The 17,177-nt window shown below is 50.6% G+C and overlaps 6 protein-coding genes across 6 annotated transcripts; 1 reads left to right on the forward strand and 5 right to left on the reverse strand.

Annotated features, from left to right (window-relative positions):
* Positions 1 to 4,055: 4,055 nt before the first annotated feature.
* Positions 4,056 to 6,270, reverse strand: BDR25DRAFT_341339 (uncharacterized protein). Its single transcript, XM_033693598.1, has 3 exons — positions 5,812 to 6,270; positions 5,628 to 5,676; positions 4,056 to 5,559 (listed from the first exon to the last, which is right to left on the reverse strand). Exons 1-3 carry the CDS (start codon positions 6,194 to 6,196, stop codon positions 4,314 to 4,316), a joined length of 1,680 nt encoding a protein of 559 aa, XP_033550037.1. The 5' UTR covers positions 6,197 to 6,270; the 3' UTR covers positions 4,056 to 4,313.
* A 1,560-nt stretch (positions 6,271 to 7,830) lies between these two features.
* On the reverse strand, positions 7,831 to 9,482 carry BDR25DRAFT_257430 (glutaminyl-peptide cyclotransferase). The gene is made up of 2 exons (XM_033686480.1): positions 8,673 to 9,482; positions 7,831 to 8,620 (listed from the first exon to the last, which is right to left on the reverse strand). The coding sequence occupies exons 1-2, from the start codon at positions 9,305 to 9,307 to the stop codon at positions 8,140 to 8,142; spliced, it is 1,116 nt and encodes a 371-aa protein (XP_033550038.1). The 5' UTR covers positions 9,308 to 9,482; the 3' UTR covers positions 7,831 to 8,139.
* Positions 9,483 to 9,619: 137 nt separating this feature from the next.
* BDR25DRAFT_302174 (Thioesterase/thiol ester dehydrase-isomerase) lies at positions 9,620 to 10,822 on the reverse strand. The gene is made up of 3 exons (XM_033689738.1): positions 10,631 to 10,822; positions 10,181 to 10,550; positions 9,620 to 10,124 (listed from the first exon to the last, which is right to left on the reverse strand). The coding sequence occupies exons 1-3, from the start codon at positions 10,748 to 10,750 to the stop codon at positions 9,682 to 9,684; spliced, it is 933 nt and encodes a 310-aa protein (XP_033550039.1). The 5' UTR covers positions 10,751 to 10,822; the 3' UTR covers positions 9,620 to 9,681.
* A 1,300-nt stretch (positions 10,823 to 12,122) lies between these two features.
* Positions 12,123 to 14,515, reverse strand: BDR25DRAFT_218577 (kinase-like protein; the record flags this gene model as incomplete). The annotated part of the gene is made up of 2 exons (XM_033684937.1): positions 12,123 to 13,548; positions 13,599 to 14,515. 2 exons carry the CDS (start codon positions 14,513 to 14,515, stop codon positions 12,123 to 12,125), a joined length of 2,343 nt encoding a protein of 780 aa, XP_033550040.1.
* A 213-nt stretch (positions 14,516 to 14,728) lies between these two features.
* On the reverse strand, positions 14,729 to 15,237 carry BDR25DRAFT_129593 (uncharacterized protein). Its single transcript, XM_033683819.1, has one exon. The coding sequence runs from the start codon at positions 15,117 to 15,119 to the stop codon at positions 14,778 to 14,780; it is 342 nt and encodes a 113-aa protein (XP_033550041.1). The 5' UTR covers positions 15,120 to 15,237; the 3' UTR covers positions 14,729 to 14,777.
* Positions 15,238 to 16,174: 937 nt separating this feature from the next.
* On the forward strand, positions 16,175 to 17,051 carry BDR25DRAFT_332844 (histone-fold-containing protein). The gene is made up of 3 exons (XM_033692786.1): positions 16,175 to 16,275; positions 16,334 to 16,593; positions 16,648 to 17,051. Exons 1-3 carry the CDS (start codon positions 16,227 to 16,229, stop codon positions 16,762 to 16,764), a joined length of 426 nt encoding a protein of 141 aa, XP_033550042.1. The 5' UTR covers positions 16,175 to 16,226; the 3' UTR covers positions 16,765 to 17,051.
* Positions 17,052 to 17,177: the final 126 nt, after the last annotated feature.

Genomic DNA, 17,177 nt, shown 5'->3' on the forward strand with positions numbered 1-17,177 from the left:
GGAGATTACGATGGAGACCTGCAAGACGTTTGAGGCTATTCGTGTTTTAGCTGTAGAGACCCCGGAGGACTACTTTGATTGGAATGCTAGCCTACCTCTTTCGTCTCCCTAGGGCATGGAGAATAGCGGTGTTCATGACAGCGATGACGAGTAGGAATGGCAGCTTGCCACAATTCATACATTAGTGGAGGAGTCATTGAGTGGCTCTGGTTGAAAACTAACCAAGGCCACATTCGACATTGGAAAATGTAATAAAATATATGCTCTCCCAACTCCTTCATAACATAAATAACAAGTGATTATTCACCAAGCAAGATGTTCTATATGATGAAATGCCCATCACACCAACACCTACAAGTTCAATCCACAACTTTAGCCTCGCAATGCGCACCTTTTCATTTGCCAATGCCCTCCTGTATTAATCCTTCCATCGTATTAATATGCCTTAAGTTCAAGGATTCGCTGTCGTCGCAAAAGTGGAATTTAGCATGCACCTGCGACAATAATCATCAGCCAATGACAGGTGCTTTGACCTCAAGATGTTAGACCAGATACAGCATTTTGACATTTGCTGAAGGGACCCAGCCACTGAAATTTGAGAAGAAAACTCAGAAGCTTGCATGTGACGTAATTCTGCTCTCGCACTGCGATAGTTTCTCACGAAATTTTGGGCGACATATTGATCATCGTTACCTTTGATGCCATTCGCGTCGACGCAGACGGTAACCTTGGAATCGTAAAAGATCTATGCAATTATCATGGACCAAAATCTTATACCATAAGTAAGGCATTGGAAACTACCATTGAGAGAGGTGGTCAAAAGTCAATTGCGAAGGTGAAAGACTAATTCACTTGCTAGGTGCAGCAAGCAGTGGGCCCAAACACTGAACTACTGGTGCACACAAGATAGCCAAAGCTTCAAAATTGAGACTTTAAAATGCTCAAATAGCATCATATAGCCTCTATGAGCTTTAGAATACTGCTCAGAGGCTTTGATCGTGACGAAATCCCGTCGCAGCTCGCCAGTGAAAGGCCATAGATTGATATCGTACGATATTTTCCGATTTTTATTTTATTTCGTCATATAGAAACCCATAGAAAGTTCTCGACTCTCTCGATTGCTTCCCAATCACCCAAATGAGAGGATTTTCAAGCTACAGTCACTTCTACGTTGCTCCAGGGGATCCATCTGCCCACACGTGACCGCCACCAATTCTGACTCATCTACGCTAAGCTAGTGCCTAGAGATTCATATAAGCCCTACCTCCACCGCTTTAACTTCTTTTCCTCTTTACCTCTCAACAGGAGGAGCCTCGCTGGCGGACCCGTCCTGCCTGGAACGTCTTTCACTCCACCTCCTCATCCTTTATTCTTTTCACATGGTTGCATGCTACCTCTCGTCCTTCGGGATCTGCACTTCCTTCGGGTTATAAGTGTAGAGTTGAGGGCCCTCCATGTCCCCCTGGCCTCTCGTGGTCAGCTTATTTTGTCGGGCCAGTGCACAGTGGGTGTCGCGAGTACGGACCTCAAGTGTCGTCGCAGACCATGTCTCGGCCTCACCTCTCAGCATACTTTACGTTCGTTCACCCGGGACACTTCATGGTAACATGGGGTTCTCCAAAAAGCAAGGCGCTGCACTCTATCTCCGGGAGTTAGTTCCTGCATCGACGGCTCTTCGGCACAGTCTCCTACCATCTTCGGATGTCAGAGGGGTATGTGTGTGCGGCGTCACCTCTGCCCTGGAGATTCCCTCCCTTAGATGCTCACTGAGGCCACCGTAACACGGTGTGTTCGAAGATGTGGTGCTGATGATCGACGAGTAGAACAGTACGGGCTGAGCAAGGCTGGTTGGCAAGTGGGCATCGAAGGCTACGGGGCCTGGCTGGTCTGTCAAATGGGGTTGGATATGGTATGTATTCTTCGATATCATTCGCTTCGACATCAATCACTTCGGTATCAATCTTCGACATCAATCACTTCGACATCAATCTTCGACATCAATCACTCCGACATCATCTTCGGCATCATCTTCGACATCATCTTCGACATCATTCTTTAACATCATCGCCTTCAACATTCTACCTTCGAAAAGACAGAGTTTATGTTAGTGTTGGCGCCGGGGTTCTCTGAACGCAAACTCCCACTTGGCAACTGGGACTTCTCAGGTCATGGTCTCTGCTGTGACCTGAGGGAATTTTTGACACTTTTCACTTTCACAAAATGATTTGTCGCCTCGACCCAGCACTACCTTGGGGCCGACATTGATTTTTCACTGCTTATATATTTTTTTTCATTAATTCGCATAGCTTGCTGTGCGGTTGAGGAAGAAATCGATTTGGTGTTATGGCTGCATATCATGCTCTGCTCTTTATATCACGTCTTTGGTTAGCATCCTAGAGTTAACATACTTGAAGATATTATGGATTGCTCTGGATTCCAAGGGCACTGAAGTGAAAAGAAAGTTCTTTGCCCAATCCTCGATCTTGGGGGATCGCCCCAAGTATGTAATCCTTCGTCTGTGAGGCTGAGCTCTCCAAATTCCGCATAATCCCCACCGTCTCCTGCAGGCAATAAAAGTACATCACTGCCTCAAAAAAATCTACAGGACAGCTTCATTCGTCGACGCTACTACAAGAATATGGACTAGCTGGGAGGGCAATGTTGTACACGATGCTCGATTGGCAAAGCCATGGCCAGCTACAATGAGCAACTGTTAGACATTGAGTATGTCTAGCTTTAGTCTCCGCCAAACAAGCTGGAAAGCAATTGAAAACGCTGGTGTTATGTAGGCTGAAAGTGTCTGACCTGCGTCGCCCACACTTCTTCTCACGCTTCACGTCCTCGACAATGATATCGACTCTGTTTAGCGAATCTCGTATCACCGTAATTCCGCCAAAGGATCCTGGTAATCCTTCTTTTAATTTAGTAGAAGGCACGTCTTTTGGCGAGAGGTGTGTACATGCATGGAAAGGAAGTGTTATGGTTGTACGAAGGATCGCGTCCCTTGCGGATGGGTCCGAAACAAGTGTTTCGAAACACAGCCAAGGGCCGAGACGCAAGGCAGGAGTGAGGAGAGACGACGAATGGCAGTGTTCAAGTGAGGGAGGTCCGGAAAGTGGAAGTCCCTCCGTCTATTCAGGCGTCGAGGAAGACAGCGAGAAGTATAAGTTCGAAGGAGTCCTCCCACCACACTGGCAATGGAAGCTTACCTGGGCACCATTCCAATCAACTTGACCCATCTCAGCTCCGTTTACCTCGCCCATCAACAACTATGAAATTTATAATCTCAGCCTTCTTCCTCAGCGCCGCCCTTTCCGTCAAGGCAGCACCTTCTCCAATCCCAGTAGACACATTCTCCCCAGATACAGCCGCTACGTTCGCCAGCCCGCAGCCCGTAACACCACATGCGGACTGCTGCATCTCTACGACCGATCTCTCCTCCTGGCCCGACACCTCCCATGCTCCTTCCAACAATGGCACAAATCCCTGGCTACGGTTTCGCACCGCCTTCTCGACTTCCAATATCGAACCAAGCACATATTGCAAGTATCTAGGTAATCTCGGCTCCCTCTCCAACTTCTCCTTCTCTGCGTAACAGTCTCTGAGCAGACTCGTTGTGTTCGCTCGCGGGACTAACACAGTGTTTGATTAGATGACGGATTTTGCGGAATCGATATCGAATGCTACTACAACGCTGAAGTGGGGAGTTGGGTCGTTGATCAGACGTATCTCCAGACGGTTTCGAATGATACGCTGTATGATTCTTGCCAGAAGACGCTTACGAGGTGGTGGAAAGATGCGACGGGCTGCAAATGGGAGGGGCATTGAATGCATGGGGGGTGGGGAGAGAGAGGTTGTTGAGCTGGCTTGGTGTGAGCGGAGGTTGAATGTAAGTTAAACAACAATAGCTTCTTTCTGTTCTCTATCCTGGCTTAATTCAGTTAGCTATTCAAACTATCTGTACTTTTCCTCTCTAGATTTGCTTTGACTAGTCACCTTGTATTATCATGTAATACTGCATTCAATTAGCTTGTTGGTTATTGTCAAGCTATTAGGGGGTATCTACATATCTACATCGAGAATGCGGATGTTCTTACTCCAACGAAACAATCCCCAAGCTGCTTTGAAGTTCCCGGAGAACTTCATCTTCACAATTGTAACACTAATTACTCAAAACATAATGTGAATCAATGATGGACGTGCGAATTGGATGCAAACATCCCAAGAATTGCCCTTCCTTCTTGAACTTGAAGCCACCAGCCATCTCCCCATAACCTTTCTCTCTACACCTCACATTCCCTACTTCTGCTCAATCACCCATTCCTATACGGCTGCGGATACTGCATGTTCGGGCTATACACGTTCGCGGGAACTTCCTGTGGGGGCGCCGGACCCTGCATCTCATACCGCTGCATCTGCTGAGGACTTCCCGCGCCTGGGCTCTGGCCTCCCGGACTCGGTGGCCTCGGATAATGATACGCCATGGGCACTGGCGCAGGCATGGGCGTAGCGCTCATCTCATAGCCCTGTGGCGGTGGACTCTGGCTCGGATAATTCTGCGGGACACTCTGATTTGGATAGCTGTACATCGGTGCTGGACTCGGCGCACCGCTGCCATACACAGGAATGATATCTGAGTAGCGGCCTTGACTTGATGGGGGAGGAGGCGAGGACGGAGCTTGTGAGTTTGGAGGCGGAGGTCCGTACGCGCCCGCCATTTGCATGGAGTACTTGTTGTCCGGTGGGTGCTGACCTGGCCCGGCGGCAGTGGCTGCGGTAACGGCTTGGTTGATCATTTCGGTGACTTCCTTCTTTTTGTTCTTGCGTCTCCGTGCGAGGAAGAAGCCTAGGATGATGCAGATGACGAGGGAGCCACCTGCTGTACCCGCTCCAATGCCTGCTTTGGCGCCTGTGCTTAGGCCTTTATTTCCACCACCACCACCGCCGCCGTTGTTGCCTCCTCCTCCAGCGGGACCAGTAGTTTCAGCAGGTTGCGCGGGTGCGGATTCTCCGGGTTTGAGCGTAAGTGTGGTTGTTGAGTGGACAGTGGTTTTGGCATTAAGAGCAGAAGTCCTGGTACTGACTGTCGTTGAAGTCTTGGTGCTTGTTTGGGTGTAAAATATCTGAGATGTAATTTCCACAGAACTCGTGACATAAACCGTCGAGGTATAGTATCGTGTTGACGTATCAGTCCTCATTTGACGGGGCTGGAGGAGTCCACGCATATGCAATTTGGCCGCCGGGGTAACTTCAGGCATGAGCGGCTTCTGGTGCTTCTCGGCAGCAGGAGAAGCGGAAGACAAAGTAACGCCTGTAGCGGTTGCAATTGGAGTTGAATGGCATGGGGGGTGTGCTGTTGGTCCCCATCGAGCCTTATTCGCTGCTCTGGTGATGGTCACTGTATCCCATTCTGTTGCGGTGTCTACGTCAGAACGAGTGACGACCTCGACGCTGGTGGAGACTATGGTTGTCCATTCCGTTGAAGCGGGGATGCTTGTGGTAAACGTTTCGTACTTGGTCGTGTATGAGGTGGTGTAATAAGTGCTCGTGATATATGTGCTGAGACAAGTAAGTACGGTGGAATTGCGCCGTAGTTATTAAGAGTAAAAACAAGATATAGAGCTCACATCCGATATGTGCACTTTCCCAATGTGCCCGTGCCTGGTCCACACCCATCTTAAGACAGAGTTAGCAACATATCTCAAATGAAGAAGATATTGATACGAGGAATAATATGTCTTTAGTTGCTTGAAGAACCACCTAAGCGTTTTCTTGCACCCACTTTTGAACGAAACTTGGAATTGGACTTACCCGTCGCTGGGCAGCACCACCCATCCTGAGCATTATTTGGATCAGTGCAGCAAATATCCCCAGTTGTTACACATGTCCTGGGATCTCCGCTTCTAGTGAAAGTACACCCTGCACGCTTGAAAATATTCGCATATGCAAAGGCATTCGTGTTGACTTTCTGCGGACCTTCTTTCCTCGAATCCTCCATACCAAAATCTAGGAGACGCTCAGTCGAAGATACGGTCGCATTTCCCAACCCAAGCTGTTCGGGCGCAAGGCTGAGAATATCCTGGGGTTCCGGAAAATCGCGATCCAAGACTTCGGCGCCGGTGCCAGCAATGGCATCAACAAATGATGCTACCAGGAGGGTGAATACTAGCAAACCCATGGGATAAGCCACCACCATGGTGAACGCGTGAATGCAGGAATAAAGTTGACGAGCAATTCCCTCAGCCTTACTGCCGCCTGCGGGTGAGAGGGTGTGGTTTACATAGTTCTCCAGCGAGGACCCAATTCTCGTATTCGCAGAAGAGCTATCCCCCTGCCTCCAGCGAATTTATCAAAAATCCCAAATGTGGTTAGCCAGCCAAGATGGGGCTGAGAGGTTGAGTTCTCACTGGACACTACCAGCATCGCGGAACAATCGCGTGAGGGTGTGCATCGTGGCGTGCATATCTTGCACAGAGGAAGAAGAGCCAAGAAGGGCAGTGCGCGCGTTGTTCGTGAATCGTGTTGGACCCTTGGCACCGGTGAGGTGACCTTTTTTAAGACATCGCTGCTTTTGTGTTGCTTAGTCTGCAGCAGTAAAATCAAGAGATACGGAAAGATGGTCCAGAATCACTTCGTTTCTAGCACAGCGGTTGTCGACTTTAACATATTGGCCTAGACCAGCGGTGCCGAGAATTCCAGGCCCCCCAAACATCTGTGCTAGGAATCCGATTTCGGTCATCAATTGTCCAGGGTACCAAGGCTGTTACTCTCATAACCTCGATGTTATCGGTAGAGCAGCTGATTCTTGGGTTATTCGCGCCGCGATTGCGATATCGTCGTGTTCTTCCTTTGGGCGAAATATAGTTTGGACGCAGAACGTGTTGAGGGAGCATCATCAAAATGCCTACGGATAGGATCATTGCAAGGCTGCCGACATTGAAATTGTTATGTACCGCATTTCCTTAGTTCCCAGTCGTTCACTGACGTCGGTAGAACTGTTAGGGCCATAAGACGTTGAGGCTTAAAGACTCAGTAGAAAGCCGTAGATAGCTGCCTAAAGTTCAGTACCTCAGATTCCTACGGATTAGTGCTTTGGACCCAGAGGAGCAGTTAAGTGTTCCCTATGCTCGCTAAAGAGCTTGTCTCGAGCAAGAAGGGTTCTCTTATCTAGGATAAAAATGCTAGCCCTGATGGTGATCAAGAATGGGCTTTTTCTACTCAATTCAGCTCGAGAATAAAATTGGGTTCGGTGTGGTTCACGTGAAGCCCGTCGAACACGCTGCACTAGGTCACGCTCCAAATCTGGTACCAATTCGTACAACCTCAGACTGAAGATGCTCGATCAGACAAGTGGAATCCAGAGTTATGCACTTTGGTGTAGGGGAGGTTGGATTACCTTCAATCCGCAATGATTTACATTTGAAACCGCGAGTGAGCGTCTTGGTTTGAGTAAATGAGGTTGGTAGGCAGACTAATTAGATATTAGCATATACAAATGCGCCGCTAAGTGAGATTTGCGTCCACTCGCAAGTAACTCTCACTTGATGTCTATACGCATTGGAGCTATGATGGGGGTGTCTAATCAATAACTACTGGGAGTAAGCATTAGAGATTAGATTCTCCATGCCAACACCTCTATTACCATGGGGTCGAAGGTTCAATTGTCCCTTGGATGGTCCAGGCCGATGGAATTGCCACGAACGCATCATGTCAGCGGTAGATTAGTGGAGCATGTACTAAGACTTTCCCTAGATTCCTTAAATAGCATGATGAAGAACTCGGTTAAGATGTTGATAGATTGATTTGGTTCAAGGTGCCAACCTCTTCTCCCCAGTGGTGTACGATCCACCAGTGCTGTAATATGGCTTCTTAACTCTTGCGGCATACCCGTGTTGGAGCCAGTATGCTCACGTTTCGACGTTAATGGTGGCCATTCCACGGCATGCCCTCCCGCTGCATGGATGCGCAGGGCTTGCCTCGGCATTCATCGTGTGAGACATATTTCGACCCCGACACATCTCCCAGGTTCACTTCTTGCCCTCAACCCGATACGATAGGCTCATGCTTAGAGAACATCGTACAGGAAACACTTGTGACTCCAAATAGGGGTTTCCAAAAAGCCCCCCAACGACCCTATATTTACGGTCCTGCCATACCCTTGGGCTCATACCAAACCTCCATCATGTCCAACCACTCAAGCGCAAATGCAGTCACAATCTTCGCCCAATCCCTCACTGTCGGCATGTCCAGATGCTCCCCATCATCATCCATAGTATGCCAAACCGCCGGAAACGGGGAAGGGATAACATGAAGAACGGGTACACCCCGGGCCATAAAAGGCAGATGATCATCAGATATCGTTCCAGAATACATGGCTCTGTTGGTATCGGGCAGGAACGCAGACTTAGGTTTAGATTCGAGGAGGTTGAGTTTACGCATGCGGTCTTCGATGTTGGCCATGTTGCTGTAGGCCCAGTGGGTGGTGAGGAAATAGGAGGGGATTTTGGGGTTGGCTGAGCCAAGGAGGTCGAGGAGGACGAAAATGCTAATCTGCCGGTTGGGGTTGCGGTACTTGGACATTGCGGGGTTGAAAGATGATTCCCAACTCTCTGCGAGTGCTCTGGGAGTAAGGTCAGTACGTATTTGCAGCAGGGGTTTCGGGAATTGATTACCTTGCCCCATATAGCGAATCGGTGTCAGTCCATGATACAAACGCCTCCTCCCCATCAAGGAGCAATATCTGCACGCCCATGTCCATCTCAACGCTGCCTCCCTCACCCAGCTCAGCCATCTCGTCATGCATCTGCGTGACATATTTATCAATACTCCTTGCGACATGCATCAGAATTGCACAAGGCACCGCGCTGTCTGTAGCCCCAAGAAACCCTTCTGGGCGATATTTACTGTCATAGTGTGCCACTAATGTTAATAGATTCGATCCCCCCGGCTTCACCCAAGGTGGCTCTCTCTTAAACACCAAATTCCCAAACGGAAGCTCTACGTTGCCCGTTGCGGGTGTCGTTGCAGTCGAGTTGTGCCATTCAATCGTCCATTTCGGGAGTTCTCTTTGGAAGAACTCAACAAAGTGATGTTGGACCTTCAATTGGCCGGGTGTGCCTGGGACGCGAGGAATCAAGATAGGCGCAAGCAGCGTCCCATTTTCGATGTCTAAGTCCGCACCAGCGTCGGGAATAGCTCGAAGGAAGCTGTCGGAAAGGGGTTTGTAGGCGTGGGCGAGGGCAGCGCTGTAGATCACGGATAGCCATAGCATCGTGAAAACTTTCGGAAGCTGGAGAGAACCAGTCATGGCTTCGACACCTCGAGCCTGTGCATCCAGAACTGCATTGTGTTAACAAGACAAAGTGAGAGTGGTGGATTGCCGTGCGTGTCCCCCATCCCCTTGATGTTTCATGATTACAGTCGAAACTCGGAAGGCTGAGGATCAACCACGCTTACGGTTGAAGTAGTAGCAACAATTGCCGTCCTCCGTTGGCATGAATTGCTTTAAACCTGATTCTTGCCTGTTGCGACACAGTTCTTGTAACTTCAAATAAAATTTTGAGCCTAGCATGCGATGCGAAATGCCGCCCCCAATTGAGGCGTTGCCAAGAGGTTGCAGCTGGTTGTTCAGGTGTGTTGTCAGATTGGCTTGCGTTGCTCTATTTAACGTTAAATCCACATCTAAAGCTTGCTTTTGACCTCTCCTTGACACCTCACAAGTGCCCTTCCATTCGTCAAACAAGTCTTCCCACCGTCCACTCTGACAATGAACCTGACCTCCTCAAACCCATCCTTATCCGCACCGCCCATTTTCCACATCTCAACAATAAGCTTATCGGCAGGCTTGACAGGGCTTGCAAATCTTGCCTGGAATTCCTTCAGGTTTGCTGGGTTAGAGCCCCCGAGGCACTGCAAGACAGCGTGAGCGGATGTGTTCCAAGAGAAGAGCCCGTGAATGATGGGACCCCCGAAGCCCATCTTAATACCCGGTTCGGGCGTAGCGTGGAGTGGATTGTAGTCCCCGTTGAGCCGGTACAGGAGTGCTGACTCGGTGGTTGTTTGTGTGATGTGTGTTGCGTCCGGCTTGCGGCCTTGGGGTGGAGGGTAGTTGATGGTCTTCGGCCCTGCAAAGGTCCTTAACATACTACTCTGTATTGCTAAGTATCATCCATTGGCTCACCTTTGGGACCTCCCCATCCTCCCTGCCCAACATAGAACCCACTACCCACAGCTCTCGTATACACCTCCCCAGAGTCCTTGTCCACCAAAGACTGCTCTGTCTCGACAACGGTTCCCGGCTTTCCCTTGTCATACACGCCGATCACTTTGCTCCTGATCTCGAAGTTTCTGCCATCGGAAGTAACAGGCAGAGGCTTGAGAAATTGGATCTTGCGCTCACCGTCCAGGACATGCTTTGTGTCGAATTTAGGAACGCCTTCGATGGGAGTGCTGGCCGAACGGGCATAGAAATCGATGACTTCCTGGTCAGTGTGTTTGAAGGGGAGGATGATGGGATAGGTAGGAAATGCAGCGAAGTTGGGGTGGAGCTCCTAGAAGACATCAATTGATGCTGTGGAGAATGCGTACTGTGAGGGGTTTTTGGCGTGGAGTCGGGTGATTTGGCACTGACATAAAGAAAATGTAATTCATCATAACTGCAGCCAATGCTCGCAGCAAAGAGCAAGAGGTCACGCTTCAGCCATTTAACTGGGAATGTGGGAAACTCGAACCCAGCGCCTGGGCTGCTCATTGTCGCTGTTAAGGTTGTGTATAAGAAGGAATTGCAGATTGAAGAGACCGCCACAAAGGGACATAAGGTCAGTGGACGAATGCAGCTGAACCTAGGCGGCTGTGTACGCAATTATTATTCACCTAACGCGGGGCGGCAATCAATGCCTGTAAGCTCTGAAGCTCTGAGCGGAGCTCCAGGATCTTTGCCGAGGTCGAATCGCACACTCATCGTCAGGGCGAACTATCCTAAAATCGTGCTCGTGAGATATGGGCTGGAATGTTCCTATCCGAAGCCGGATGCAGGTTTCCGTGATGTGAAAATCTAGATATAAGGTACATGCGCTCTGAACGGATATGGGTTAGTTCAGAATGCTGGTCCCGACCTCGGGACAAGCCTGATGAAGGCAAGTGGAAGTAGATTGAGCGGAGCGGATCTGATATTCAAAGACACTGGCACTTGCATCTTATGGGCTTAATTGGAATATTTTTATTTTTAAGATGCTAGAGCCAGCCATATGTGCACCGAGATCGTCTGGTGTGAACAGGAACTTCCATAACAAGATCATGTTGCCGCATTTCATATGTACAAGAGTCAGTCAGCCTCATTAACTCTCCCTTAAGAGATCATGACGGTGCGGGAGTGGATGAATATGCTCGAAAACGCATGCACAATGCACGAAAAGAAAACCCAGAAACCGAAACCAGGGAAACATAATGCTTCAATGACCACACCCGCGCAATGCAAGTACTCTAACCACAGAAAACTCCAAGCATCCCGCGCGATGTGACGTAACACTTGGTGAATGAGGATCCTTGGCAGTGACGGAGGAAGCCAGCCCCATTTGTGTGATGTGTTTCGCGGTATGGGTGCTGACGTATCGGAAATCGAGGTTCGAGGGAATTGTCGTCGTATGCAATAGCCTGAACTCCAACCCAATAGATGGTCCCCAATGTCTCCAATTTCGTCCGCCCTAATGGCTTACAGATATCGCCGGCGAAGTCAGATACCCAGCGAAGGCCTCGCGCCTGTTACCAAACATATATCCACGGTAAACAACGAATGTACTACTCGGAAAGGTCGTCAGAAGCTTAGGGTTGGAAAGGGGAATCAGCTGAGGAACTGGACAATTTAGAGCCCCGCTTAGCTGAAAAGGCACCTGCAAGAAAGATACAGGCTCAGGGTATCCAGAAAATGAATCGAAGTAATGCCGACCGTCCTTGAAGTGCCAGGAGCAGAAATATTCTGATATGTCGAACAGGTATAACAGCCGTGCCGGAGGAATGGCGAAATCACTTTTTGGGAGCCGAAATATGAGAAATAAAACACACGGGTGCAGAATATAACGGGATGTTTGAAAGGATGGGCAATCGCGTTAGGTTAGGGATTTCTTTCATACGTCAAAGTTGCCATGACTAAATATGTCATGGTCGTTACTGGGAATGATGCCGCTCATGCGGTCTCCGCGTCCAACGAGTTTCTCCCAGTCAGCGTCTTCCTCTTTGTTGTCCTCATCCATTCGCTCGATATCATGATCTCGGTTCCTAAATTGTTGTTCCATGGTACTCTCGTCTACAAAGGTGAAACCGGCGAAATTGGCTTGCATAGTTGGCGACAGGGGAGTAGAGGCTGGGTTCACGCCAGACGCCAGGGCCGCGGCACGGGCGTTCAGAGATCCATTGCCGTTCAGGGCATTTGTGAACTCGGGGTCGAAGTTCGAGACATCCAACTCTGACTTGAGCTTTGGTTTGAATGGGGGTACGACGTTCTTCTTTGTCAAAGCGTCCCAATCGATATCTGCAAAGAAAGGATGAGCCTTCAGCTCTTCGGCATCTCGGGTCGCACCGAGTCTGTGCTTCGGGTTCCGATTCAAAAGACCTTTCACAAAGTTTCGACCTTCAGTGCTAAGCGCATCTCGGGGGAATCGCACTTTGCCAAAAGCAATATTCTTGTACATCTGCTGGGTATCTTCGGCGTAGAAAGGGCTCCAACCACAGCACATCTCGAAGACTAGAACCCCGAGGGACCAGAAATCGACCATTTTGGTGTAACCATGCTCATCAAGCAGAACCTCGGGAGCAAGATATTCTGTTGTGCCACAAAACGTATTTGTTGTTGCATTCTCGGTAAGATTTGCCTTTGACAGTCCAAAGTCGCAGAGAGCGATATGACCCTTGGCGTCCAGCAAAATATTCTCTGGTTTCAAGTCTCGGTAAACGATATTGTGCTCATGCAGATGCTGAAGGGCGAGAATGAGTTCTGCAATATAGAACTTTGCGCGGGCCTCATGGAAGCGGCCTTCTCTCTGGAGGTGCCAGAACAGCTCTCCACCGGACATGTAGTCGGTAACGAGATAGAGATCAGTAGGGGTTTGAAACGAGAATTTCAACCCAACAATGAAAGGCGACTCTGCCATAGCTGTCCGCACGAGAATGTTGCGTTCGCCGAGAGTGTGTGCGACCTCCTTTTTCTGCACGATGACTTTCTTCGATAGCACTTTCATGGCGTATATCCGACGAGTATCTCGCTTGCGGACCTGGAATACCTGGCCAAAGGTACCTTTTCCAATGAGTTTGAGAATTTCGAAGTCCTCCGGACCGTAGTGTTTCTTGTCGATCTTGTGGAAATTGATCCGCAGGTGAATCTCACCAGTCACATAGTCCTCTTCACCATCTCGCGATTCCAAGGTAAACCAGCCATCATATGGGTGTTCGTACTCGACAAGGTTAGGGCAGAAACGCACATGGCCGAGGAAAGCCTCTTGGTTCGATCGGTCGTAGACGGATATATCGATCTCGGAGTGGTCCCCAACAACATCGCTAGATTCTGTCAGTAAATGGGCATAGCCAACTCTAATGTCTGTGCTTACAATATGGTATCGTGTTCCCACTTTGGATTCGTCACCTCTTTAAGGTTCTCTTTAGGGTCGGAACTCGTGCCGCTGTTGCTGCTCTGCCTACTCCTCATCGGTATTGCCATCGGCCTCCCCATGTCGCTGTCTGTCCGTCGGATGGAGAGCCCACCGGCGTTCCGACCAGCGCCGTCATTCGACAGTTTCGCCTTCTTCGGCGATTCTTCGTTCCTCGGTCCTTCTGAAATGTATTCGGCCCACTGGAACTGGCATACGACATACGGGTCTACGCTGGGACGGAGACCTCGGCCTTCTGAAATAGAAACGGAGAGCTTGCCTTTTGGCGGCCCTACAGCGGGCGCCTTGCTGCTCACCTTTGCCTTCACATGCGCGCTCGTACTCGCACTCGCACTCGACGCGAGAGACGTGTGTGATAGGTTTGATGTGGGCACTTTGCCTTCTTGTGAGCGGGTTCGAGGAGTCTGTGGGGGTGTGGCCTGGTTTTGTGGCGGCGCAAAGTCGCCTTGTGTTAGCTTCTCGGCTTCTCCATTCAACTTGGCGGTTGAGGGACGTCGCGAGACGGACGAGGCAGAGGGTGCGGGACTGGGCAGAGGGTTCGAGTGCAGACTACTGGGCGAGCTTTCCTTTTCTAGGGGCGCACCCTCCTCTTGTGCTCGATCTAGGGCAAGAGCGGATGCAGGTGCAGATGCAGATGCAGATGCGGGGGAGGGGTTGTTCGCAGACTTTCGACGGGGGATCAGAGAATCACGAACCTGGCCAAAGTAACTGTGAAGAATACCCGGCAGTCGTTTATCCGTAGGGTCGGGGCGCGGAGTCGCCGCACCTGGCGGCGTCGAGCTGTTAGAGCCGATTTGGTCGTGGGGCTCGTCTTCGCTGGCTCTTTTGGGCGTGAAAAGCGCGTTAGCAAACGGCATCTCTGCAGGTGCGGCAGACGGGGACGGGGTTGCGAGGAGGACGGTGAGACGGAGGGCAGAGTGTAAGGTGAGTGTGCGGACGTGAGAGCGTATTGTCCAGCAAAATAGTGTGTAACGTTGACATCGAACGACCCACACACAGGTCACCGCATCGGCGGAGGCTAAGCGATCGAGACGCCGCCAGCCCGTCGCCTCTGTGCGTCCTCGCCCTCCGCCAGCGACACCCTTGGGGCGCTCGCACGAGGCACAATAAGAGCGATGCTTACCTCTGCACCATTGCCTGTCGCAGCAGGTCTGCTGCCGTTGGGTTGACGCCACCGGCGGCCGTCATGGTGGTTGGGAGCCAGTAGGTGGGTAAAAATCGATGGGTGGTGGACAGTGTCGGTACTGCACTCGACGACTTGGAGACCAGCGAGCAGCGGGGTCGGGCAGGCGAACTTTCAGAGGCGCGGGCTACGAGTCGGGGTCGAGCATCGGCGACGATGCTCGCGTGCAGTCTCTTGGGTGCAGTCTCTGCAGCAGGCGAAGCTGCGGAAGGAGGTTGTTGTTTGGGCTGTGGGCAGCTGGAGCTGAGGGCGGAAGACTGGTTCATAGCATGGCTCATCGTTGGAAAAGCGTCATAGTAGCTGGCTGGTGCTGTGGATGGCGGCGCGATGCCGAAATAGGCCTGCAAATGCACAGAAAACTCTTCTTTTCGGCCCTGCTTGCTGGACCGCCGTGCGTGAAAGGCAGGCGGCGCGAGTCCAGGGCGCGCTCACCGATGATGCGGTGAAGAGCGTCCTAAGTACACAGACGGGCCTGCGGGTAGCAGTACTTTCAACGAAGGGATATCGTTATGGATGACCGATGGGACCAGACCAGGACGAAAGGTAGAGGTACTGCGCGCAGCGGGCGGCTCCTCCCAGCGTTTCGGGCAGAGTAGGAACCTGGAAGCGCAGGTGGATATGCAAGATAAAGGCAATTGGCAAGCAGGAAGCTGCCGTGGATTCGCCTTGATTCACCTTGATGCAGCGGGCGCTCTCCGTCTTGACTGTCGGATGAAACACCTGCAACAGCCCGTGTGTCTTTCTCCAACTGCTCCTGGCCTCTCACCGCTCCTCGTCATCTGCCTCGAGTCCTTGCCCGGTCATGAAGCAAGCAAGTGCCCCGGCTGTTGCACCCCGATGCCTTGCGCCAAGCGCCCCGCGGATGTTTGTGCCTTCACTCAACTTGGATACGCTGGTGGTGAAAGCGAAAGCCATTCGCTTCCTCTTTGAGCACTTCCAGATAATTAGAGCAATTCATCTCGCCATCGGCATACCTTGCAAACAGCATATTGTCACGAGATAGCCATTTTACTATAACTTCCCTGAATCTAGATCTGGCTCTCAAATCGATGTGGACTGGGCCTTGAGCCATTCGTCGTTGCTTGGTGCCTGACCAAGACGAGCTTCCGGGCTTGGACTCAGCTGGTTGGGTGACAATCACATGCAGCAGGTCCACCTTGCAAGATGGCAGGCAGATGACTGACCGCAGACGGTGCAACCCTAAGGTCACCGACAACAAGCTCACGATGATTCGTTCGGTGTGACAGTGCCCAGATCTGAGGGAATCGGTGAAAAGTTTTCCCGAGATCGCGGGACGGCGTCCCTGAAACTGTGTATAGCTCCATGCCTAGGTAGCTCCTCCATCAACCCACTTCACAGCAGAAACCACACCCATTTCGCCCGCTATGTCTGACCGCGAGTTCGGTGGTAACGACGACTTGTCGCTACCCAAAGGTCTGTACCTTTAACCTAAATTCAATTCCGGACACATCCATTGTTGACTTGCGCGTAGCTACTGTTCAGAAGATCATCACCGAGATCCTGCATTCCGACCCCGGCGTCACATTCGCAAAGGACACGCGTGACTTGTTAATCGAATGCTGCGTCGAGTTCATCACGCTAATATCATCGGAAGCCAACGATATCGCTGAGAAGGATGCGAAGAAGACAATAGCCTGTGAGCATGTCAAGGCTGCGCTGGAGGAGCTTGATTTTGGGGACTACGTCCCTGCAGTCCTTGAAGTCGCAGCAGACTACAAGAAGCAACAAGCCGTGCGTAGCGTCTATAGAACAGTTTTAAGGCGTCGTGTGCTAATGCTACTCTAGAACCGCGAAAAGAAGCAGACAAAGATTGAACAAAGCGGCATGACGGAGGAAGAGCTCATACGGCAGCAACAGGAACTATTCCGATCGGCTACTGATAAGTTTAATGCTGCCCAATAACAGCTCTCAGACTTACCGCAATGCCTACGTGCTTTATCATTATCTTTCATGAATGGTGTTACTGGCGTTAGTTGTGTATTTCAAAACTGGCGTCAAAGGTAGATGGAACCAGCCAAGACGGCCGCTCCTCAGCTCATTTCATACAGAGGGAACTGTCAAACAAAGGAGTTCATGAATGTGCATGGGGACAGGCGATTTCTTGTTATTTATACATGCAGGCGAGACGGATACCCATCAATCAGAAGTGCGATAGCAAAACACAGTGAATGTAAAATCTGCAAGTCGTCTCCCTACTAGAATCCTGAGATCACTTCCTTAGGGGGAATGTGGAACTTTGGAACATGGACAGACACTCTCCACGTGACGTGGGGCCAAGCAGGCTTGGAAATGACGTTGGCGCTGCCTAGCCCAAC

The sequence above is a fragment of the Lindgomyces ingoldianus genome (assembly GCF_010093535.1).
Source record: "Lindgomyces ingoldianus strain ATCC 200398 unplaced genomic scaffold BDR25scaffold_9, whole genome shotgun sequence".
NCBI lineage: Eukaryota > Fungi > Ascomycota > Dothideomycetes > Pleosporales > Lindgomycetaceae > Lindgomyces > Lindgomyces ingoldianus.

Bases quoted from the DNA above. Each gene is read 5' to 3' on its own strand.
- BDR25DRAFT_332844 (XM_033692786.1), top strand. From the start codon at position 16,227: ATGTCTGACCGCGAGTTCGGTGGTAACGACGACTTGTCGCTACCCAAA. The intron at 16,276-16,333 runs GTCTGTACCTTT...ACTTGCGCGTAG, and splicing joins CGACTTGTCGCTACCCAAAG to CTACTGTTCAGAAGATCATC. The intron at 16,594-16,647 runs GTGCGTAGCGTC...ATGCTACTCTAG, and splicing joins ACTACAAGAAGCAACAAGCC to AACCGCGAAAAGAAGCAGAC.
- BDR25DRAFT_341339 (XM_033693598.1), bottom strand. From the start codon at position 6,196: ATGGTGGTGGCTTATCCCATGGGTTTGCTAGTATTCACCCTCCTGGTA. The intron at 5,677-5,811 runs GTAAGTCCAATT...CTCTGTCTTAAG, and splicing joins GTGGTGCTGCCCAGCGACGG to ATGGGTGTGGACCAGGCACG. The intron at 5,560-5,627 runs GTGAGCTCTATA...TACTTGTCTCAG, and splicing joins GGAAAGTGCACATATCGGAT to CACATATATCACGAGCACTT.
- BDR25DRAFT_302174 (XM_033689738.1), bottom strand. From the start codon at position 10,750: ATGAGCAGCCCAGGCGCTGGGTTCGAGTTTCCCACATTCCCAGTTAAA. The intron at 10,551-10,630 runs GTCAGTGCCAAA...GATGTCTTCTAG, and splicing joins ATGAATTACATTTTCTTTAT to GAGCTCCACCCCAACTTCGC. The intron at 10,125-10,180 runs GTGAGCCAATGG...GGACCTTTGCAG, and splicing joins AGGATGGGGAGGTCCCAAAG to GGCCGAAGACCATCAACTAC.
- BDR25DRAFT_129593 (XM_033683819.1), bottom strand. From the start codon at position 15,119: ATGAGCCATGCTATGAACCAGTCTTCCGCCCTCAGCTCCAGCTGCCCA.
- BDR25DRAFT_257430 (XM_033686480.1), bottom strand. From the start codon at position 9,307: ATGACTGGTTCTCTCCAGCTTCCGAAAGTTTTCACGATGCTATGGCTA. The intron at 8,621-8,672 runs GTAATCAATTCC...CCTTACTCCCAG, and splicing joins GATTCGCTATATGGGGCAAG to AGCACTCGCAGAGAGTTGGG.